General features: G+C 41.5%; 1 protein-coding gene across 2 annotated transcripts in view; it reads right to left on the reverse strand.

Annotated features, from left to right (window-relative positions):
- Window positions 1-1,351: 1,351 nt before the first annotated feature.
- The window catches only part of UVSSA (UV stimulated scaffold protein A), a 100,427-nt gene continuing 77,249 nt past the window's right edge, over window positions 1,352-24,529 (reverse strand). For both annotated transcript variants that reach the window (XM_045019033.1, XM_045019034.1), the window contains 4 exons: window positions 19,922-20,105; window positions 18,387-18,498; window positions 10,075-10,264; window positions 1,352-1,754 (listed from right to left, as the gene is read on the reverse strand). In XM_045019033.1, coding sequence (XP_044874968.1) covers window positions 1,661-1,754; window positions 10,075-10,264; window positions 18,387-18,498; window positions 19,922-20,105 — 580 coding nt within the window. In that variant the 3' untranslated portion in view covers window positions 1,352-1,660. The remainder of the gene's footprint in view (window positions 1,755-10,074; window positions 10,265-18,386; window positions 18,499-19,921; window positions 20,106-24,529) is intronic.

The raw sequence follows: 24,529 nt of genomic DNA on the forward strand, positions 1-24,529 counted from the left end.
GTTGGGTATTGGTCCTGCTTTGAGCAGGGGGTTGGACTAGATGACTTCCTGAGGTCCCTTCCAACTCTGATATTTTATGATTCAACTGATCCAGTGTTGATCATAATTTGTTCTTGTCTATGCTTACAGTTAAATTGCATTCATTGCCAAGTCAGCTGGCCTCACTGACAAAATTATTTCCTAGTGTAGTCAAGGCCTTAGAGGTTCCAACTTCCCAATGAAATATCTGGAACTTTAGTTGTGATTTGAAACTACAGCTTCTAAATACTTGTACCACAGAGAAAAAGAAAAGTCTCCCAAGCTGCAAACCACTGCAAGATAAATGATCAAGATTCAGTATTAACTGCTTTCCAAGCAGTGCTTGCACATGTCAAGGTATGTATGTGCCACAGTTGTAAATTAGCTATTGTCAGATCTGGTCAGTAGCTACACTGAAGATTTTTAATTTCTTTAATACTTCGAAAAGCACCTGAAACAGGGGAGAGCAGGCTAAGCGAACACCATTCAGAGCAGGAGAAACCATTCGGATTCAGTATTTTATCAAAAACTCTTATGTAGTACCCATGAAAATACAACTTTAAACTTCACATCCTTCCCTCCTTCCTGACTCGCTCAGTACTTCATCCCCCGACCTTGCAGCTTTGTGTTCAATGCTGGATTAATGGTACATTCACCCTGCTTGAGATTCAGCCATAGCACGTAAAGTGCCCATCAGACACGTGAACTCCATTTCTATCTGACAGAAATGAAGTGGTTGGACAGACTTTGTTTAAGCACAAGCAATTCACTGCTTTCAGACTAGCCTTGCAGAATCACTTAAACCCTCATACTTTTGCTCCATAGTAGTGCTCTTCTAAACCATTTCAACTGCAATGCATTCTGGGTACCTATCCTACAGTTTGTGGCAGAACTCCCAGAAGCAGTGGGTCTGGAACATCTGAAAAGGCCACAGATGCACTGTGGGATGATAGTAGGAGGACTAACTGAGCTACTTCAGCAACTCCACATTGGTACTAAAACGATTCAGACTGAAGTGGTTCTTAGACCTGTTGAAAGCAAGTCTCATCCCATTGGTTTCTGAATGCATGAAAACTGTTTGGAATCCTTTTGTACATGGGGATGGCATTTTTACAGGCATTCTAGGGGCAGGATGGTGCTTAGAATGGTAAACCTTTTGAGTTCAGACCAGGCTCAAGAGCCATAGGTTGAGCAATACATTGTACAGTGATCTCTTGCACAAATCTAATTGCTTAGGAGAAATCCTGGCTGAAGGCAGGATCCAGTCACAGCAAACTGTAAACAGCCTCTTTTGTTGACACTGAAATGTAAAAATTTTTATCAGTCCACTAGGAAAGGAAAATATCTGAGCATTTTAATTAGAATAAGTACAAGCCATAAAGTTTGTTCCATTTAATGTAAATTCCAAGTAGTTATCAAATTGTTAAGTGCATTCAATTATGTACAGATACGTCTTTGCTAAAATTCATGTTCATTATCAAATATTAATAAGTTACCAGAAGAAGTTGACACTAATTAAAAAATAACCTCAGTAAAAATGTAGAGCACAATATTTTAGTTTGAATATAAAGGTGTTAGAGAAATGTTTTGTACAGTTGCAGTCTTGTTAATTCTCCTCTTTGGTCCTCTGTTTTCTTGCAACTTAATTCAATGCATAGTTAAACTGGTTTGCAAACTTTTCATGCTTCTTCTGGTCCATTCGATTCATTGCTTTCACCACCCGTTTCATGGACCCTCTGTTAAAAAAAAAAAAAAAAAGGTGAATGAAAACAAGTTAACAGCTAAGTTGATGCTATATGTAGAGTCATGGGAAATGTTTATTAATGTCAGCAAAAAAAATGGAGTGAGGTATGATTAATCACAAATCAGGCCTCTGAGCACTGCACTGATGAGGCAGAACAAATCTGTCATGTTAACTAAATTAGCTGCAACAATACAAATAGTTTAAATTCAACAGTGGCTTTATTAACAGGAGTAAACAAATTAAAGTCTTTCAGTTTAATGGTTGTACATTCTACCCTCATTACAACACCATCCTTGGTAGACAAACATTTGAGGTTGGATTTTCAAAAGCATTTAAATGGCTTAGGGGCACAAGTCTCATTGGTTTTCAATCACACTTGTGCTTGGACAGCACTTCTGCAAAATCCCACCTTTGAAATCCTGCAGAGTAAGCTTTTAGAAAGGGGAGAGACTATGCAATGCAGAATCAAGAAGTTTTATCGCAAAGACATTTCTTAGAGTAGTTTCTCTTATGAAAAGAACATTTACTCTACAATACCAAAACTCAAACCTAGGTGAATATCTTATTTAGAGATGCCTTTTAAAAAGACACACTTTATTGCAACCTTCCTTTCAAAGGTTCCCCAAATGTTTTACTACTATATAAAGGAAATCTCTTCATCCCTTCCCCTATCCCACTTCTAAGATGGAATATGGCAGCTATTTAACTCACACAAACACTACAGTACCTTAGAAAGAAGGTGGAGGATAATACCTTGTAAATAAACGGTTACGTACTGAGACATTATGCCCTATATTCTTCATAGAAATAGTGTTATGATATGAATATGGAATAACTAAGATATGTTTTATGCAAGATGAGTCATGTGAGGTATCACTGGAAAGGTTATGATTTACTGAATGTGATTATCCAATCTGTATTCATGTATCATTTCTGTAGCTGAAGTTAGCAATATTGACTATGTAATAATTACAACTGCGTTTTCACCTGGGGAACACCCACCAGACAGTATGCAAACAGCCTGGATGGAAGGACAATTTACATATGGCAGGAATCCTTTGAGGAAGGACAATAGGACTTTGAAGATACTAATCTCCCTCCTTCCTGAGAAGTTTCCTAAGCTGCTGCTTTGACACTGCAGAGTCAGGTGATCATGTCACCTGGAACTGGACATCATTTTGGACTTCTGATATTTTGCCACTGAAAAGGGGTGGGGTAGGGGTGAAAGTAGAAATAGGGACTTACCGGTATGGGGCTGGGTTTGGGCTGGCTCTGGCCCCTGGAAGGGGCTGGGATGGGGGGGGGGGGCTCAGAGCCAGCCCCGGCCTGCCTTGTACTGGTAAGTGTCCTCCCTCTACCCTGCCGGGATAGCAGCTGTAGCCGGGGGCTCCGGCAGCAGTTTAAAGGGCCCGGGCTCGGCCGCTGCTACTATCCTGGGCCCCTTAAACCACTGCTGGAGCCTCCGGCTGCCGCTGCTACCCGAGGGCTCCGGGGGCTATTTAAAGGGCCTGGTGCAGTAGAGGCAGCGGGAGCCCCGGCCCTTTAAATAACCCCTGGAGCCCTGCTGCCGCTACTCCAGGGCTCCAGCAGCGGGGCTCTGGCGGCAATTTAAAGGGCCTGGGGCTCTAGCTGCTGCCTGGGGAAGCTGGGCCGCACCGGTACTGTGCACGGGCTCTTGCCGGTACGCCATACCAGGGCATACCAGCTTACTTTCACCTCTGGGGCGGGGGTCAAGCTAGGAAACAAAGGATTCCCACCATATGTAAATCCTATGTAAGGATGGGGAGTGAGTTAATCTTGGTTCTTCTCTACTGCCTCCCTGCCCGAGAAGGAAGGAAGGAAGGAAGGAAGGAAAGGAAAACACCTGAAGAAAGAAAGGAACTCAACTTGGGGGGTAGGGTCTGAGCCCGGTCTGGGAATGGTGTCTGGCCTGTGAAAGATATACCTGGAGTTTTAAGCTGCAAGCAAGAGCTGTCTGTCCCCAAAGAAATTCTGCAACCTGCTTAAAACAACATTTAGGGTGAGAAATTATTATTTGTAGCTAGTATTCTTTAGCATATCAAGCTTAGTTTGCATGTTTTGTTTTATTTGCTCAGTAATCTGCTTTGTTCTGTTTGCTATCCCTTATAATCACTTAAAATTTATCTTTTATAGTTAATCAATTTGTTTTTTGTTTATTCTAAAATCCAGTTTGTGCAATTCATATGGGGTGTGTGTGTGGAGTGGAAAGCTGTGCATATCTTCCTACACATTGAGGGAGGGAGCGAATTTCATGAGCTTATGCCGTATAGATCTCTATACTGAGCCAGACAATATAACTTTGGGTTTACACTCCAGAGGGTGTGTGCACCAGAGTGCTGGGCAATTCCCTGAGCTGAGTCCTCCTACACAGAGCTGATTGCAGACTCTGTGTGATTCTACAGCTGGGTGTGTCCCTACCTGTGTGTGTACATGCATGCAGGACAGGGTGAGGGAGCCCAGACTGGTGGAACGGGCAGGCTCAGTGGGACCCCAATACATCAGGTGGCACCCCAGAAGGGGTGGGGTCCAGACAATCATACCTACCTTTCTGTAACGGTTCTTCTTTGAGATGTGTTGCACATGTCCATTTCAGAGTGTGTGCGTGCACCTCGTGCACAGTTGCTGGAGAACTTTTTCCCTCAGTGGAACCAGTTGAGGCAGCTCTGTTGCCACACACACCACTGTGTGCTGGTATGAGAGGACAGAGCTGCCCCGACCCCCTCAGTTCCTTCATACTGGATGAACTCCAATAGCGAGAGGAAGGAGGGTCGTGGAATGGACATGTGTAACATCTCAAAAAACAACAGTTACAGAAAGGCAGCTAACAGTTTTTTCTTCCTTGAGTGCTTGTTTGTGTCCATTCCACTACAGGTGACAAACAGGCAGATAAACATGGAGGTGGGGTCAGAGTTTACCTGAACAGCAATTGTAGGACAACCCATCCGAAACAGTCCTTGCACTGATGGGAAATGGCATAATGAGATGCAAAAGTGTGCACTGATGGCCAAATTGATGCTTTACAAATGTCTGTAATCAACACTTGCTCCAAGAAAGCTGCTGAAGTTGCCTGCGCTCTAGTGCAACGTGTCAATACTCTATCTCTTGGGGGTTATATTAGCCTATTGGTATCATAAATGAATGCATGAAGAGATACAGGATGAGATTCTCTAAGTGGAAATTGGCTGGCCCTTAGCTCTGTCCACAGTTGCAACAATCAACTGCATGGAGGATCTTAAGGACTTAATATGCTCCAGGAAGAAAGCTAAAGCCCTTCTCATATCCAACAAATGACGTTTCTCCTTATCTCTATGAGCATGGGATTTGGGGAAAAACATTGGCAAGTAGATTGGCCATTCCATCATGTTAACCAGGCACTGATATGGGCCTAGGGCCCAACCTTGACTGGACCATTGCCCATTAAGGGAAGGCCAGTGCTGCAACTGTTGCATGACCCGTGGTCCCCAAGTCTCTGATGGAAGGTATGCCCTCTGTCTTGGATGGGGCACAGATGAATGCATCTCTGAGTTTGAAAAGAAAGAATCCGAAATGTCTGACAACAGTGGGGGTGGGGAGCAGAAGCAGATAGGACTTGGGGATAAGTAGCCCAAACCTGGACATGGCAGTACTGGGGATATCAATGGAGGCTTGCCTTTTGATTGCACTGGCCTTTACGGAAGCTTGGCGGATAATGGTACTGTGAGTCCCTGATGCAGTGAGGTAGGCGCTGTAGGCATCGCTACTGATTGTAAACCTTTTTGCACTTCCAGGGATACTGATATCAAGAGGCTAAGCAGGTCCCTTGCAGATGGTTGGGAGTGGCAATGACTGATGGCTCTACCACAGAGATCTTCAGGAGCACCCTCAACAGACCTCACACAGGCTCCAGAGGCAGTGATCCCCTTTTAGCTGAAGAATGTTCCAGTGAGTGACTCTTGCCAAAATGTCTCGTAGAAGCTCTGCCTCTATTTGGCTTTGGCACGGACACACCCAAGTGAGATACCGAGCCTAAAAAAGGGATGAAGGAGCTGCAGGCATCTCCAGTGCACTCCATACTGAAGCTGATGTACCTGGAGTGCTCTCCATGTGAGATGAGTCTGATGGAGGGTGAAGTGCTGCATCCATGAGTAAACATTTGAGGCTCACAACTTTCTTTGAATGGGGCTTAAGTGACAAACTGCAGGATGTGTTGTAGAACCAGGGCCTGGTCTCCAAGGTGCTCATTGAACTCAATCAATAGAGGGCACCCAACATCTTGCAGGGTCATGTCTTAGTGTTATTCTGTTCTATCTGGGTTTTTATACACAAACTATCTCCATGGTAGCCAAGCACTATGAGACGTACTTTAATTGCCCCTGTATAACTCTAACTGCTTCACTCTGAAAACCATTTTGAAACCTCTGAAAACAGAAGAAACTTCTTAATACTGCTTTTAAATGGACAGGGTAAAGCTCTTCTCAGCAGCAGTTGTAACAGATGTCAATATTCTGAAATAAACACCTTGAAAATAGCGTCCCTTTAACAAAAACTCTACCAGCAAAGTTAACAAGGATTGTAGCTCTGTTCTTGCCAGAAGAAGAAAAATGTGATCATGGTTTTGCACTTAAAATATTATCTAATTGGCAGGAGAAAAGTGAGTCTTTAGCACTGCACAGTGGCCTTGACACTTTCATGTCATGTAGGTTTTACATTAGCACCACTGGGTTGTGCGATACTGTAAATGAAATGAGATCCCACTCTGATGATCTGTGTGCAATTTCACTTAACTTTATTGGCAGACTAGAGCCTGGGTTTATCACCTGTACATTTCAAGTAATTTGAGGTTATTATAAAGAGCCAAGGTTATCATCTTGTTTAGTGCTGCAAACCATGAAACCTATTAAAACATGACAGGTTTGATTCCCCACGCCTTGCACAAACACACACTCAAAATCATTAGCACGAAGCACAGTAAACTAAAAACAGCTTTTTAAATTTATTTTTTAAAGGCTGATGTGAAATTCTGATTAGTAGAACTTTATGGCTTATTGACTTCTCTGACGAAGACCAGATAATATGAGAATTTCATAGAAAATGTGCCATTTTTTGACCAAAAGCCAGAAAAGCAATCCTTTTTCTTAGTTACAATACCCACTGCATCAAATGAGGGAAAATGCAGAATTTTAAAACAAATGCTATCCCTTGGATGGTGTTTAACTAACACAGGCTGATGTTCTGGACATAATAGTCCAGCATCAGTGGTTTTTTAGTACTTTGCCTCTTGAATTGATAATTTAGTTACTCTGTTTCACTTGCGTTGGTCACACCAGTCAGTGTCTGAAAGTTTCTAGGCACATACAACTGCTACCCTGTTTGAAGCATGCTAAAGTTTCTCTACCCAAGTTCTTATATGGTACCTATCATCACAGTATCAGAGTGCCTCACAAGAGAATAATCTCTGTAAAAAGAAAAAGGTCTAATTTCCTCCTTAACAAGACTAAAACTAAGTAAACAGATCTGTAAGTCAGGATGATGGGCTGCAGCCTTCCATTGGAAGTCTATGACAGCAGAGACACCGCTCCTGTCTGTGGGCATGTCTTCACTGCAGTGTTAGCTCAAGTTACTGACAATCAAGTTAACTTCCCTTGAGTTAGCCTTGAGTGAGAGCAGGAGATGCAGGCAGTAAGTGAAGGTGATAATATACAAATGACTAATCTTAATCTTTAAAATATATACGCACACATCCATGCACACATTGCTTATTTTGGGACCCCTGACTAATTTGCTCTCTTTAAAGAGAAATGTGCCAGCCCATACTCCCTTGTCCAGACAGTTTCCTATGCAGTTGGCAAAAGTGGCCCCAGCAGCACCAGAGGGCAGCAGTGACTGCCTGAATGCAATAGGTTGGAGAAAACGGGAGAGGAATGGAAACAGTATTGTGAATCTCCACCCAGGCCTCTCTCTCAGCAGGGCACGCAAACTCTCCAACTCTCACTTCTTCGGAAAAGGGAGAGAGAGACAGCAGATTCCCACCTAGAAGCATTAACAAAGGCCCATTGGGGGATTACAGGAATTTGGGCTGGGGACGGAGGCTCAGTTTCACTGCTTGCTGGTTGGCACTGAACTCTCCAGCTGTGTGCTACTCTCTTGCACCAGCTTTTCACCTGGTTTGCACAGCAGAGGTGCTTTTCCCCAAGTCCCTGAACAGGAGGCTGGGATGAGAACAGTAGAAACCCAGGTCACAATGCTTCAGCTCCCTTCATGTTGTTTGTGCTGCTACTAACATAAGAAGATGGGACTTGGGCTATAAAAGTGAAGAAAGATTTTGGGGGAGGAAGTTTGAGTGAGAATGCAGAAACTAGCTATAAGTTTCAAAAACAAACCAGCCACAGAGTAATATTTTTAAAAGGTGAAGTTTAGGGGAAAAATTCAGCCAAGTCTTAACCCATGAAAAGTGACTCTCTAAAAGAATATCAACGGGTTCCATGTTTTGCTGGTGATTTTCAGATCCCAGCTGTCCAATTGAAAGGTTTTTGCCAGCCCTACAAACACAACCTGTGATCTGAAAGTCAACCTGAGTTCTCTCTGTGACCTGTATCATCACCACTAGTAACAATTCTGTAACTGACATTCAGCTTACGATTCTGTGGATACATGAAACAGAGTAGGCTCCAGCTCCTTCTCCCACAGCTGCAATGGCTTATTAGGGCTAACAAGAATAAACTCTAGTACATTTATTTGTGTCAGGGAAGTAAGCAGCTAGAACTCTGAATACATGCTAGGGGCAGATCTGTTGAGAAATGCTCTATTTTTACCAAGTACTTTTCAGACTATAATGACATTTCAATTACAATGGAGAGTTACTGAGCCTGATGAATACTAGTGCGTAAGAAATAACGGCGGCTACTTGTAGTTTTATTCTGGGTGCCTGAATGGCCAGCATGTCTCTTGTCAGCTAGGACTTTAGGGGAGAAGATCAGTAACCAACCTTTCCTCCCAAGCTTGGCTGCTTTGGACCAAATTCTTATTTATTGAGTGACACAGGCACAGGTATAAGTTTACTGCATAGATCTGTACAGCTTTAATTATCTTTAATTGCTTATTTTACTAACTGGTTTACTGCACCTTTAGTGGACCCCAATGCCTAATTTTTTACTAAGGTAAAAAAGAGCAACAGCAAAGCAGTGTGACAGCCTGCCATAAGAAACAAAGGAGGGAGAACAGTGTGAGACACACTTTTTTCCCCTCCCTGATAAGACTAGTAGAGAAATTGAAGACCATTTGAGACACATTTCCTTTAGTCTTTTACTTCCATTTATACTCTATAGCTTGACTTTCTTCTCTATCACTGTTCAACTTCACCATTTACCCTTGCCTACTGACCACTTTGTGCAGCCTGGGATGGCTAATAGGTGTGCAGCTACCACCCTCCTTCCTGCCACCCTGCACAACCCTTCCCAGTTGAACTACTGCTCTGAGAAGGAATGGAGTCTAGGAAATACAAAGCCTGGTTGTACGCTCTAGGATCTGGTTTGTCCCAAATCACAAATGGTATGCCTTTGTCCAGCTAAGGTATAGCTGGGGTCAAAGTTCAACTCTAAGGTCAAGAAGGTATGGGGGATGGTAACATGGGAGGCGAGAGAGAAGATATGGCCTTCCGGAAACCTAGCAAGTGGTCAGAGGTCGAGGGAGATCAGCCCAGTAACCAGCACCAAGATTCCACTGCAGGCAAAAGTAAAACAGCTCAAACATAGGCCCTTTTACTGGTCAATGCTGTTCACCCCTACCCCTGAGCACACCTCTAAATTGTTCATACCAAGAGGGACATCCCTTATTTTTAGACTTACATTACATCTAAACTACTGAATTATAAACAAGTATTGGGCCACTTACTATAGAATTACATCACAAATTCTGGGTTATGAACCTGAGGCTACAGAAATTTATCCCATGTCATTTGAAACACTCTCTCTCTCTCTCAGATCCTATATATCTTGCAAGTACATTCTAGAGAGGAAGCACAATGCCACACAGCAGGAGGCTCAAGGAAAGCAAGCAGAAGACTTATAAATGGCCTTTATACAGTTTTATAAACGCCAGTGGTGAAGTGTTCCCCCGAGGAATAACCCTGTTCATTAGCTTATTGTTGCCCCATGCGCCCACTATCTGGCAGACAGAAGGCACCGTTTTTCTGCAGCGAGCTGTGAGGGCTTTTTCCTTGCTGCTTGTTCAGGTGGAAACAGCTACTAAAATCAAAATGTTAAAAAAGGCAATGAAGTGGGGGTTGAGGGTTTCAAATAAGGTAACTATCTTACTTATTGAAGACTTTCTTCCCCAGCCGTGAACGAGAAGTATTAGCCTCCTGTTTCAAGTCTGTCAGATTTGGATATTTCCTCTTCTTCCCTTTGTTCTTCCCTCCTTTTCCTTTCCCACTGTATCTAGAGGATCCAAGATCTATTCCAGTAGCTGCTTCAACCTCTCTCATGAATTCTGGGTCTTGCCACTCTGTTTAAAGAGGAAAAAAACAACATTTTAAAGATCAGACAATCCCATCTAAAACTTGCGAGTTTCCAGTGGTATTAGGGCCTGTTCACAAGGAGGGCAGAACCATGTTGCTGCAAGGATTTTAGTCTGAAATCTAAGTTATATAGCCTAATGGGTGCAAGAGGACTAGTCTACAGCACAGATCTCTGGGAAGAAATCCTGGCCAAGATGATTGGGCATACTTCCTAATATCAACTGCGGTAGCTAATACAGTTCTGGATGTAAGGCCTAAGTCAACTTCTTGTAAAAGAGCAACGGCAGAATTCCAGGGAATACACTTCACATGGGAGAAGTAGCCTAAACACTGAAGTTATTAGTATCAGAGGGGTAGCCGTGTTAGTCTGGATCTGTAAAAGCAGCAAAGAGTCTTGTGGCACCTTATAGACTAACTCCAAAACGTCTGTTAGTCTATAAGGTGCTACAAGACTCTTTGCTGCTTTTACTGAGGTTATTATTATTTAATCTAACAAGAAGCTGCCAGTCTGAGCTCACGAGTTTATGATGTAAAGTAAATTTTGGAAAAATGAATTATAAAAAAATTGTGCCCAGGATATTTCATGTTTGGAGAAGAGTGGTTGCTTAGATATGCAATAGCATTTCCATAGTCAGGAAGTAAGATTACTTCAAAATACATAGCTAATTTCGGACAGACCTGATAGCACACTCTAAGGAAAAGAAATATGATCTTGTTCTCATCCTCTCAATATTTAATCTGGAAAATCCTTCACTTCTGAAATATCCCACCACTCCAAATTTAAATTGTCTAAATCCAACTTTCTTCTTCCTACAACAGCACTAGAATCAATTTAGCACTGTCAAAAACGTCTGTTGATATTTTATTAAAGCCTTACAAGTTTCAGAACTAGAATAACTGTTAACACTACTAGAATTAAGTGCCACAATAGGAAAAGGCCTAAGTAACCTAGATTGTAAATAAACTCTTAGGGAAGGGACTGTCATTACTTTTTGGCACAGAGTCTAGCATAATGGGGTCCCGTCCTGGACTGGGGCAGTAGGTGTCAGTGTAATATAAACAGGTAGGATTATGGTGTTGGTCAGGGCAAAAGGAACATAGTCTACATTTGAAAATAATTCAAATTCATGGGAAAATTAATCTTAAAATAGAAAAATCAAGTTATGGATTGGAAACAAAAGTGCAAGTATAATTTTGAAAAGCAGCAGACTGACTAACATGCTAGAATCCTGGAACGCCAGAGTTCTAGTTCTCACTCTGCCAATAACTTGTCAAGTAGTCTTGGGTTTGTCACCTAACCTTTCTTGATCAATATCTCCATCTGTGAATAGCAATAGCACAAGGGTGACATTAGGTTTACTTAACATTTGTACAGAGCTTTGAAAAAAATCAAAGGTGCTAAATTTTATTAATAAAGAAGCCTATAATTTCATGTGTATACCTTAAGTGGTCAAGAACTATGACAAAAATAGAGATTATGCTGTTTCAGGTAGGTCAGAGGTAACATATTCCTCTTAGCAGCATTAAAATGATACAGCTCAGGAGTATTAACTCATCTATGCAGGGAAAGGATAGATCTAACCTATCAATTTTATGCACAAAAAAACGGAGTGAGATTAAAATTATGCACAAACAAAATGATGAAGAAAGCAGAGCTGGGAACGAACTGAGAAAGGGAAGTATAGAGGGAGAAAATAGAACCCACACAGTTGATAGATCAGAAGACTTCACAGAGTTTATTTTTTGAAGTGAAGGAATACATAGCAGCACAATTCAGATACAGGAACGATTAATCCAAGATTAAGGAAAACTGTCTAAACAGTTTATCTCCCAGTAATAAGAAGGCGTCACAGTTTAGGAACCCAGTGAATGGAGCAATTGTTTAAACACAACGAAAAATGCCGGCATCCAGTAGAGATGAAATGAGCATTTGAGTAAAATGAAGGAGCAATTTAAAAGCCTTTGAGAAAAATCAATAGAATGCCAGGGAAGAGCAGCCTTTTTGAGCATTGATGGGCCCCTAAAGCTCTTCATACATTGTTACTGAGTTTAGCAGCAGGGAAAAGAAAATTACACAGTTTGCAAGGGTAGGCGGGAATCAATACTGTAGTTAGTAAAGAGATGCTATTTCACATCTGACTGGCCAGCGGCCTGCCTTCACCAGCTTGTCCTGATACCTGTTTGTTAACAAGTCACTAAGGGCTGAAAAACCAGATACTCTTCAGGGTTGACACAAAAAATAGGCACTTAATTTGCTCCTGTGTGCGAACTATTGGAAAAGGATGAACACTGCAGATTAGCGGGTCAGTGTAATCCCTCATGATTCATTGTTTCAGGGCCAAACAGCTTAAAGCACCGTTTTGTGAACATATGGCTAGAATCTAATACTTTAAACTAAGTTTTAATTTAATAATGTTCAAGCCTAACTTTTTAAAAATATCTCAGTAGTGACTGTATTGCCAAGACACACACTGGTCATTATCATATGGACTATATTACTTTTTCATAATTGTTTTTCCATTCAGTCACATGGGGATAAAAATTAATCTACCTTCCAGTAGAGTGAAGAACACAGGAAACCCATGATCTGAGCTAGCCTAAAGTTTCTGATAAGCAGAGTCTTCTTGGGAGTACCCATTACAAATTCATGCACTTGAAATCAGAAGCAGCAAACATTAATTAGATCTATATACATTTAAATAAAAGGAACCAGATTAGTTCCCTCAGGAAGTCTTTAGATTCTGGCCTGTATTAGAAATTACTAGTAAAAGGACCAATTTTGTACTTAAGAGTAAAATAAAAAGTTTAATTTGGCAAGGGAATGGAAGTGTTTATTACTTTAGAACAGTAAAGGCACCTTTCCTTGGCCCCCAAAAAGTAACATCTTATTTACTGTCATCTTTACAAACCTGCCACTCATTGCTTAAACACCCTGTTCTTTCAGCCTTACAAGCCTAGTTAGGAAATGGACAGGGCTACTGGAGAAGGTGGAATAGGTGCATGCTATTCCTGTCTCCCCCACAAACTGTTGTTGTACATAACCGCAACACCCAACACTCTCAGGGTCTTTGTGCAGTGAATGAACTACACTCTTGACCATGATTGATCCTCATTTTGCAGTGTGTGGTCACTAATGTGTGGAATCACAGTACCAACTGTAAGAACAAAGTATGTGTAGTATCAGGTGGGTTATTTTAAACTCTAAACTACCTTGTGTTGTGAACATGTGCACAATCCTCACAGCTACACTGACGTGCTTGGTAATGCTGTTACAAGTCACTTGCAGGAAAGACATGACTTTTTAAACACTGGTTAAAACAATACATCAGATCTTAATTTAAAAGTCTTTAGCTATGGACAAGAATTAATGAACCAAATACTACGACCAATGAGCAAATATGCTCAATAACAGTTAATACACAGACATTAGAAACTTTCTTTAAATTAAATGAATGGAAGTTTTGGCCAGGAAACTAAGTGCCATAGTTTCTTTAGCTTCCCACTAGACAGGCAGAGAATGGTGGGCAGAAGGGAGCTCAGTTTGACATTTCAGCTTAAAAATGGCATTCAGTAGGGCAGCAAAGTAATGTCAGAAGTGGAGTGGGACTCAAGCACACATCTTTCTGGGCCAGAGGTGAGCATGTTACCAACAGCACCACACTGACACAGTAATAAAAATCAGTATTATGTCTAGCCTAGAGGAATGTCAATTTCACAGAAAAAAAATCAATAGTTTTCAGTTTGTGATTTTTTTACACCAGAGCATTAGGGCTGGTCTACACTTGAAACGTTACAGCTGTGCCACTGTAGTACTTTAGCATAGACATTACCTGTGCCAATTAGAGGGGTTCTCCCACTGGCATAGTTAATTCACCTCCCCAAGAGGCAGTATCTAGGTCGACAGAACAATTCTTCCATTGACCTACCGCTGTCTACATCGGGGTTAGGTTGGCTTAATTAAGTCACTCAGGAGTGTGAATTTTACAACGCCCTTGAGCAATGTAGCTGGGTTGACTTAACTTTTGAGTGTAGGCCTGGCCTTAGGTTCTGTTTCTAGTTTGAAACTAGCCTCTCAAGAGTAGCTACTAACATAACTCCCTTTCTCTGTCTGTAGATTTTGCCAGAATTAAAATAAGAAAAGTCAAAACTTTTTTTAAAAAACAAAATAACTACACTCTTGCTATACACAAGTCGGAGCTATTGGGTTATACTTAGATGCACCTTTATGCTGGTTAGCAATTTTTGAATACTAGGTCATGATGGCCAATTACTGTTATTTATGCTTTGAAAAGAGACTTCCAGGGGAGGCTAGTGGCTGAACTAATAATATCTAACAATCGAAGAATCATTGGATTCCAGACTCACTTCAAATAAGATGCCAAAGTATCAGGAATACATATGGACAAGGCACACAATCTTTTCCAGTTTCAGAAGTGCTATTTCTGGTCTTACTAAGCAGAAACAGAAGCATAACTATACTAGAGGTGAATTCCTTGCAAACTTTCCTCCTGGGGAGGGTAAATAAAAATGTGAAGTTGGGAGGAAAATACCAAATTCCTGCACTAAGGCAATGAAAACACAGAACCAGTATTTATGATACCACAGTGGTGTAGATGCTATAGTGATATCACCACAGTACATACATGTAGCACCTGCTACAAATCAGTACTGCTTCCAGTTGAAACGTTAGCTGGCTTTAATCAGAAATATAGGAACAGCTGCCACTGAATATTTTCCAGGAAAATGGTGTAACTGTATTTAAAATGTGAGCTCCTCAAGAGGGTTGCACCGTATCTGTATAGAAAGGGTGTAGTCCATTGTGAGTGCTACTGGGTATAAGCAATAAACAAATATCATCACACACAGAGTGAGAAGAGGAACATTACAAATATTGATTTTAGAGTAGGCACCATACAACAAAAATACAATGAAATGCAGCAAAGAGTCCTGTGGCACCTTATAGACTAACAGACGTATTGGAGCATGAGCTTTCGTGGGTGAATACCGACTTCGTCCAACGAAGTGGGTATTCACCCATGAAAGCTCATGCTCCAATACGTCTGTTAGTCTATAAGGTGCCACAGGACTCTTTGCTGCTTTTACAGATCCAGACTAGCACGGCTACCCCTCTGATACAATACAATGAAATGAATGTATTTAGTTATGTATTTCATACAAACTACAACATAAAAAAAATATTGTGGTTGCAAAGTCAAGCACTCAATGAAATGCCAGAACTAAAGTTGCCCTTGCAACAATATTCAGGCCCCTTGCACGTGTGGCTTTCATATACACCACACAGGACTTCAGTGAAGGAGGAAGAAATAGGCTCCTTCTCCCTTAGGTATCAGCCCAGTGCCTTAAACACAAGAGAACAGCCTCTCTCCTCTTACAACTTTCTGCCTCATTCACTGTCCATTGTGTGCACTAAATGAGGCAGGGATACAGTAGGAAAAAAGAGGCTTGCTGCACCACAACGGCAGTGGAGATGGAACATACTGCCGTATCAGCTGTGTCGAGCACTGATTAAAGTGTTGTCCTGGCTACCAGTTCTCCTTTGTTGAAGATGGCTCTCAATTGATCTCTGTGAGATTCTGGAAGCTGTTCAATAAAGGAATTGAGTTTTGAGTAGTTGATAGTCATATTTTGCCATTAAGGCCTGGTAATTTGTGATGTGGAATTGAAGAGTGGCGGAAGAATAAGCTTTTCTCCCAAATAGGTCGAGGTGTTTCCAAACCCTATTATAGAGGGTGGATTTCAGATGTTGTCGACCTCTGGAGTTTACCACTTCCTCAATTATCGAATTAGGGGGTGGATGGGAGAAAATAAATTGTGTCCTTCACTAGTACATAATATTTCTTATCAGTCTGGTTACAGGTTGGCTGGGCCGATGCAGACGTTCGCGATATAGTTTTGTCTGGGTCCAAGAGAGTCTTGTTGATGGGAAGAGCTACTCTTGAGGAGGAAGAGGAGTGCAGAATGTCCAGCAATTTATGGTGTGATTTTGTAACCTCCTGTAGTGGTAACTGCAGTGTGTTTGCCACTTTCTGAGCTAGGTCTTGAAAAAGTTTAAAGTCATCCGCTAATGATGGTGGAGGGGACATCACTGCCTCAATCTGGTAAGGAAGATGAGATGTTAGTCTGAGGCATAACCTCTTCCTCAGTGTTGACTTTCTGTTCTTCCTTCATCTCTTCAGGAGGCTCTGAATAGAGAGGCAGAGAAAGGGTGCCTCATTGGTTCTTGGTGGGCCATACTAGAACTTCGGGAGGCATGATGTCTATATGCCTGCCAGGGATCCCAGTAATGCCATTGATATGGTGGGAAGGGTCCCAGTGGTTGGTACTATGCTTGACCATACCAGGGAGGCTGAGGGTCAGATTGACGGTATGGTGAGGGAGGTCCAGATTGGTAATGGGCACAATAAGGTACTGAAAGGAGTGATGGGAGACTACCTCCTCCTGCTCATTATCTGACTCCCCACTGGAGACTGGGGCTGCACAGCCTGATGTCAAAGGGGAATCTGGAGCTCAAGGCAAACTTGGTACCGGGGCCTTGGTACTGAGTAGAAGAAACTCAGGAACATGAGACACTGTGAGGTCTCGCGAGTATCTGAAGTCTTGTGATGTCATAGATACCAGTACCAGTGGTGGTTGTTAATGCCAGGACAATTGTATTGATGGAGTTGGTGATGTAGTTTGGTTAAACGATCCAACTGTGTTTGGCATACGTTGACAGTACTGACGTCATCGTCTGCACCAATGGAATCTTCCCCAAGGCAAGGTCTTTGCCTCGCCCAGTCAGTACTGATGTTTCATTGCTTGTGGACATTGGGTCCCTTAGGCAGTCCAATGTGCTCATTGAGACGGCGTCAGTGCCATCAGTACCAATGATACTGAACAAGTTGGTGATCTTTTTGGGCTGGTTCAGGGTTTGCTCTGAGGACTCTCTTTTTAGAAGCCTTATGTGAATGGCTGATTGTTGCCTTTTTAGGCTCACTTCCTTTGGATATAGAGGGCTGTGGTGAATCTTGAGGTGGGTCTGAAGGCGGTTGGAGAGCTGCTTCCATTAGAAGACAGTTAAAGCCTCAGCTCTCTGTCCTTTTGGGACCATGGTTTCAACTGTGGCATAAACCACACTTCTGGGGAACCTCCAGGAGGCAACGGACACAATGCAAATGTCCGTCCATCACCAAGATGGCTTCTTTGCAGTTGAGACACCTTTCAAAGCCTGGTGAACTGGGCATACCCTGTCCTGGGATGGTCCACGTACAAGGGAAAGAGGAAGAGGTGAATAAAAATTGAAATTAAAATTTAAAACATTCTTTTAAATTTTGTTTTAAAGGAACAAAAGGAAAAACTCAAAGCAAAACTAAGTAATAGTCAGAAAGGAAACTAAAAGGAATGATGAACAGGTATTTAGAGAGTTGTTAATCTGATAGACAGCTAAAAGTTCTGTCTGTGGCCACGGGCAGTTGAGAAGGAACTGAGGAGGGTTTACCCAGGCAATGCTGGCTAGACTTGTGGCAGAGCACAAGGAGGGGGACAGCTCACGTGCAGGCCGAACTGGCATTGCTACCAGGTTCTCTGATCAGCAGTGGAGGGACGCAAAAACACCTACAGTGGGGCACCCATAGGGACACAACTTGAGGAAGAATTAGTTATTTTTGGGTGCCCAATTTGTGACACCCTCCAGGGACCTGATTTTCAGGTGGTAGGTGCTCAGCACTTTCTGTTTCAAGCTGGGCAGCCAAAAATCACAGTTGCTTTTGACAGTCTTGGGCCGATGTTTCTACAACCCAAAGAACTGTGACACCCAAAACCTTACCTTTAACCTTGTTTTCTAGCATCAGCTCAGCATTACGTAGCTAACATGATGGCCTGATAACAGTTTTGTTGTTCAGTGAATTATGGTCACACTGATCATATCTTGCATAGTTTTCTTCCAAATCCTTGTCTGTTACAGTATCAAGTTATGACTACAAAGCAAGATTACTTCAGTGAATGGATATAGTAAAAAAGCACCCTCAATATCTATGCTTATGTTCAGAGTGAACCTCTCAGCTCCCTCAACACTTTATGACACCTTTCCAATTAATCTCTCACACAAACCTGGCTGTTCTGCCTGCTTCTCAAACCTCTTCTTTTCTTCTCTCATTTTGTCCTCTGGATTAACAGGATTCCCAGAGTCATCCCGAGGGATTATCTTCCCATGGAAAGGGCACTGAGGGAAGGAAAAAATGACACGAGTTAGAGAATAAACATTTCTATGTAATCTCATGTTGCTAGTAGTCAATTCTTGGAATTAAATGATACACTTTGTACTGGCATATTGGACTGGATTATTAGCACCTCTTATGAGGTGCTGAGAGCCCTAAATTGCCACTGAAACCATAAACAGACTTCAGTGGGAGTTAAAGGCACTCACAGCCTCACAGGATTGAGCCCTTAATGAAATGAACTCCGAGTACAACAGCAATAAATAATAGGCCTTTTAACAGACAGAATGCTGCCCTGTCATCTCTGGAACCAGGGTTTTAATTCTGTATTTGTATTTTTAAAGCTAAATCCCTGAACATGTAGGAATTCCATTTTAAGTATTTCAACCCATTCACACCCTTTAATAATGGCAAACACAGTATGTAATAGTCAAGCAAAATGTTTAATGTTAAGGAAACATTGTTCAAATTTATCCAATAATTTAAGTTTTATAAAATTATGCTTTTATAAAAAAAACTAATCTCTCATAAAAGCCCATCTCTTTGCTGTCCCCTCAACAATAAGGATTATAATGTTTTGAAAAAGCCACTAATATCAAACACACTCCTGCACTGAATGAGGAGAAGGAAGAACCACCCAGCAAACAACTACTGGGCGCTGTTTCCTTGTCAGATGCTCAGATACCACAGTATGTGCAGCAGAAATAGCTCTTGATTTTTTTTTTAAATTACAGTAGCTAAACTTTTCCATATCACAAACATTTAACATACATTCCTATTAAACAAATATTCCCTGCAATGTTTTGGAACTCAAATATAACATTTTTGAAATGAAACCCTGCAACTGTAACAGAGTAGAAATTACCACAAAAAAAGTGAAATCAGTCTATCTTCATTATCCAAATGGACAGAAATGTAAAACAGCAAACAAAGAGCAGAAAGTGTGAAAAGTAAGTTTTAAAACCCAATTTCCATTTTTTAATATAATGTAAGCTTTTATTTATAGCAAAGATAAGGAAACCTTGCATTAAATATTTGATTTTTAAACAAAGTGCCCCATAAATAAAAATACTTCCCCCAATTGCTAAAGTAGACACTTATTTGTGATTTATGACATTGGACCCAGAGACATTCATCATAAATGAAGTCATATTGTTGCAACTTTGTAGACACATGCAGATGGAGCAATGCCGAATATACTTAAAAGCTCATTTCAAAACATCATTTACAATTTTCTCTTAGAACAATGTGCTTCCCATGTGCAAGATAAAGATGCCTAGCTGAGCTAACCAAGTGGAGATTTCTTTGAACATGAATTTTCACTCACTTTAGCCTTGTTTGCAATGAGATGTAAACTCCTGAACAAATATTTTCATGAGACCTTTCTATGTATGGCATATTCTAGAAATTATGATATTAAGTGCGCACCTTAACCCTATCTTGTCTTTCACATAGTCTCCCATCAGGCATAGGCGCTCGACATTTATGTTTCACCGGTTCAAACTTGCCAGAAAAAGTTATGCATCTACTTTTCAACATTTCGGCTACTTCTTTGTTTTCCACCTCTTCCTCCATTTCATTGGGTGCCCAAAATCGATGTTGAGAAGAAAATCTGGCAAAATAAAGAACACGGGTATACCTTTTTGCCCATAAACGAAGTTCTGTACTTACTGTGAACCTATACAACCCCAAGGGAATCAGCTGGCTAAGAATTGGGCTAAGTAGGCAGAAGAGCACTTAAAAAAACACATGTATATTAGTCTTTAACAACAACTTCTCTCAGAAAAAAATTAAGTTTTTACAAGCTGGTAGGCTGTTAAAATTTTCCCTCCTTGTACACACAGAGATATATTAATGAATTATAATAATCTAGGGCTCTACAACTAGTGATAACTGCTATGTTGTGTAGACATTCTTAAAATGTTGTGGAAGCTTGACTGACTGGTGTCCTTCATTTCCAAACAACTTGTCTTCCCCAATTTCCCATTTAATATTATCACTTTACACCCAGTGGCGGATTAGCCACTAGGCCAATGGGGCCCGTGCCCAGGGACCCCGGCCAATTGGGGGCACCCCTGCACCCTGACTCTGCTCCCTGGCAGGAGCGCTGGAGGGATGAGGGGGACTGCAGGAAGAAGGGGTGGGGAGGGGCCCCCAGTTGCTCTGGCTCACGGCCCCATAAACCCCTAGTCTGCCTCTGCCCACCCTTGTAATTTCAGTTGCGACTTGGCTTTAGAAGTCAAGGTGGGCCAAAAACTGCTTAAAATAAATAAATGCCATGGTCAACACTAACCTTATCTCGATAACCTTACTGTGTAGCAGATGAGGTAAAATAAAGTAAGACAAACAGTTAAGCTACTGTTCAGTGTATGCTCTCAGGCTTGTTCGTTTTGCTCTTTATTAGCAGCAAAGGAGCAGGGGCTGGAGTGACGATAGACTGCAGTATACTGTAGACTATGGAATAGAGCCAACTATCAACTGAACTTTGTAGCAATTTTTCTTCTAGGTTCAATAGCTAACTCTTCTTTTTGACCCTGCTATGAGCTAACAAGTATTTACAGGAAGTTTCTTCAGGAAATTAAAAGCAATATACTGAAAACTTATTTTAAAACTAGAGAGATCTCATGAAAAATAGTCATTGTATGAAAAGCAGAACTATTTCCAGGCCAAAAAAACCCCAACAACCCCCACCCCAAAACCCCTTTATTACCCTGGAGCAAAGGCAGTAAACATCTATTACTTAAGGAGAGGGAGGACCTATGTGCTGAATGATGTAGTATTCTCAAAAAACACAAAATATTAGAAAGACCGGAAAAAGAGTTTTAAGGCGATGTCTTAAAAAGACAGAAATATGCAGATCAGATAGCAAGTGTGAAAAATCAGGATAGGAAAATTGGGGGACAGTGGGTGCGTGTAATAGGAGCCCATATAAAAAAAGTCCCAAATATTGGGACTGTCCCTATAAAATCAGGACATCTGGTCACCCTAAGTTCAGTGATCCCAAAGAACCTTCATTCTGCTCACAACGCTCATATCCATCACACCTTGCATACAAGATGGAAATATTTGAATGAAGGAGGTCTTGATAAGGAATTTATGTACATATTGGGCAGCCAAGGACATTTTACATCCACTTTATTTGTGCACTTGTAGTCACCTCCACGTGGTTCTCTCCTTCCCAATCACTCCCATAACTGGCCTCTGGGTGGCTCTGTCTCCCTCCATCCTATTCCTCCCACTCATGTGGTTCTCTGTCTGTCATTCCCCAGCAATGAAGCCCTCTGCACTTTGTAGACTCCATATAGTCTAATATATGAGGAAGACACTTTTATTTATAACTAAGGTCTCAATTCAGAAAGACACTTATGCATGTGCTTAAGTCTCACTGAAGTCAATGTGCTTAAGAGTTTTTTGAACTGGGCCCCAAATGAGTCATCCCTAACAAATATTAGAACAAATTTGGAGGACTTGAAGTTGATCTCATACCAGCTTTCAACTTCGTTGGTTACAGTGGAGTTACTATTTACACTAGCATAAGTGAGATTAGAATTAGGCTCAGCATTTCTAGGCTAAAAATTATTTTACAGTTGTGGTGAAACTTAATTTTTAAATCTTCCTATCTTACAAACTCCTCATAAGAATTGCCTCATATGATTCAGAAACTGGCATATAACAATTGGATTCATTTAATTGTGGCAATATTAGGGGGATGAATCCAAATCAGTTTTATAATGCAAGACTAGCTTCAACATTCACTGTAGTAAGATTTGGAGGAGAGGAAGGTGATCAGGAACAGTCAATATGGATTCACCAAGGACAAGTCATGCCTGACCAACCTGGTTGCCTTCTATGATGAGATAACTGGCTCTGTGGATATGGGGAAAGCGGAGGACGTGATATATCTTGACTTTAGCAAAACTTTTGATACAGTCTCCCACAGTATTCTTGCCAGCAAGTTAAAGAAGTATGGATTGAATGAATGGACTGTGAGGTGGATAGAAAGCTGGATAGATCATGGGGATCAATGGGTAGTGATTAACAGCTAGATGTCTAGTTGGCAGCCGGTATCAAGCGGAGTGCCCCAGGGTCGGTTCTAGGGCTGGTTTTGTTCAACATCTTCATTAACGATCTGGATGATGGGATGGATTGCACCCTTAGCAAGTTCGCAATGACACTAAACCTCGGGGAGAGGTAGATATGCTGGAGGGTCCAAGCTGATCTAGAAAAATTGGAGGATTGGGCCAAAAGAAATCTGATGAGGTTCAACAAGGAGAACTGCAGAGTCCTGCACTTAGGATGGAAGAATCCCATGCACTGGGGACTGACTGGCTAAGCAGCAGTTCTGCAAGAAAGGACCTGGGGATTACAGTGGCCGAGAAGCTGGATATGAGTCAACAGCATGCCCTTGTTGCCAAGAAGGCTAACGGCATATTGGGCTGCATTAGTAGGAGCACTGCCAGCAGATCAAGGGAAGTGATTATTCCCTTCTATTTGGCACTGATGAGGCCACATCTGGAGTAATGCGTCCAGTTTTGGGCTCCCCACAACAGAAAGGACGTGGACAAATTGGAGAGAGTCCAGTGGAGGGCAACAAAACTGATTAGAGGGCTGGGGCATATGACTTATGAGGAGAGGCTGAGGGAACTAGGCTTATTTAGTCTGCAGAAGAGAAGAGTGTGGGAGGGGGAATTTTAAGCAGCCTTCAACTACCTGAAGGGGGGTTCCAAAGAGGATGGAGCTAGGCTGTTCTCAGTGGTCACAGATGACAGAACAAGGAGCAATGGTCTCAAGTTGTAGTGGGGGAGGTCTAGTTTGGATATTAGGAAAAACTATTTCACTAGGAGGGTGGTGAAGCGCGAATGTGTTACCTAGAGAAGTGGTGGAATCTTCATCCTTAAAAACCTCTAAGTCCCAGCTTGACAAAGCCCTGGCTGGGATAATTTAGTTGGGGTTGGTCCTGCTTTTAGCAGGGGGTTGGACTACATGACCTCCTGAGGTCTCTTCCAACCCGAATCTTCTATGATTCTATGCGTCTCGTAATTTACAATGACAAACATGTCTTTATACTCTCACTGTTCAAAAACCATTCCAAGAAAAGACCCTTTACAATATATAAATAAATATTTTAGTGAAACTCTTGAAAAAGAAAGTATTTTTTAGCTTTACAAATGATGTAGTGGGGCTGTAAAGTGATGGATAATAAAATACAGTAAGTTTGATTAATTCTGCTGTGCTTGATTTTTTTTTTAATTCCCTAAAATAGGACTCACTTCATGCTCTGTATCAACAGTTTTATAAAGGCACAATGAAGTGACAGGATCCCTAAAAAAGGCATACTAATATTTTAGATTGCTACACACAAAGTAGCCTTATATAAACCTGCAGCAAAATTCTAATGCCCCCTGGTGGTCTGATTTTTTCCTAAAATTATCAAATATTTGTATTCATGCTAGAGTGAAGAGGTACTCATGATATGCATATGGTCCAACTTTTCCGTATACGAGACAGCCTCATTTGATATTTTAACTTGACCCCTCCAAAAAAGATCTGTATCCAGTATTTTTCAATGTAATAAAACTGTTTTCCTCTTTGTAGATTTCCTTAAGATGCCTGGTACATTTTAGGGAGTTGAGCTTAAATAATGGACTGACGTCTGCATAGCCATAAGCACTTCCATTTACTATGCCCTTATAAACTATTCCCCCCCCCCCAACTCTTTCACAACTATATTTGCAGGCAAGTGAGAAAAGAACAAAGGAATATTGAAAACTAGGGTTATTTTGTTTAGCTGCATGTTCCCTATGCAGTACATGAAGGTGGTGGATTTCCAATTTTTTTTATTTTTGGTTGTGTATAACTTTGTAGGATAGAAGTCCTTCAATGGACCACCTGGATGCTCAATTCCAATTGACTATCGTCTCTGCAAATGCTTGGTTACATTAATAACTAATATTAGGAGAATGTTAAAGAGACAAGATGAAAATAAACTCACCTCAGTGCAAAGGGGGCAGCCACTTGGCTATGTCCACTCCCATC

Source organism: Mauremys mutica, chromosome 5 (assembly GCF_020497125.1).
Source record: "Mauremys mutica isolate MM-2020 ecotype Southern chromosome 5, ASM2049712v1, whole genome shotgun sequence".
NCBI lineage: Eukaryota > Metazoa > Chordata > Testudines > Geoemydidae > Mauremys > Mauremys mutica.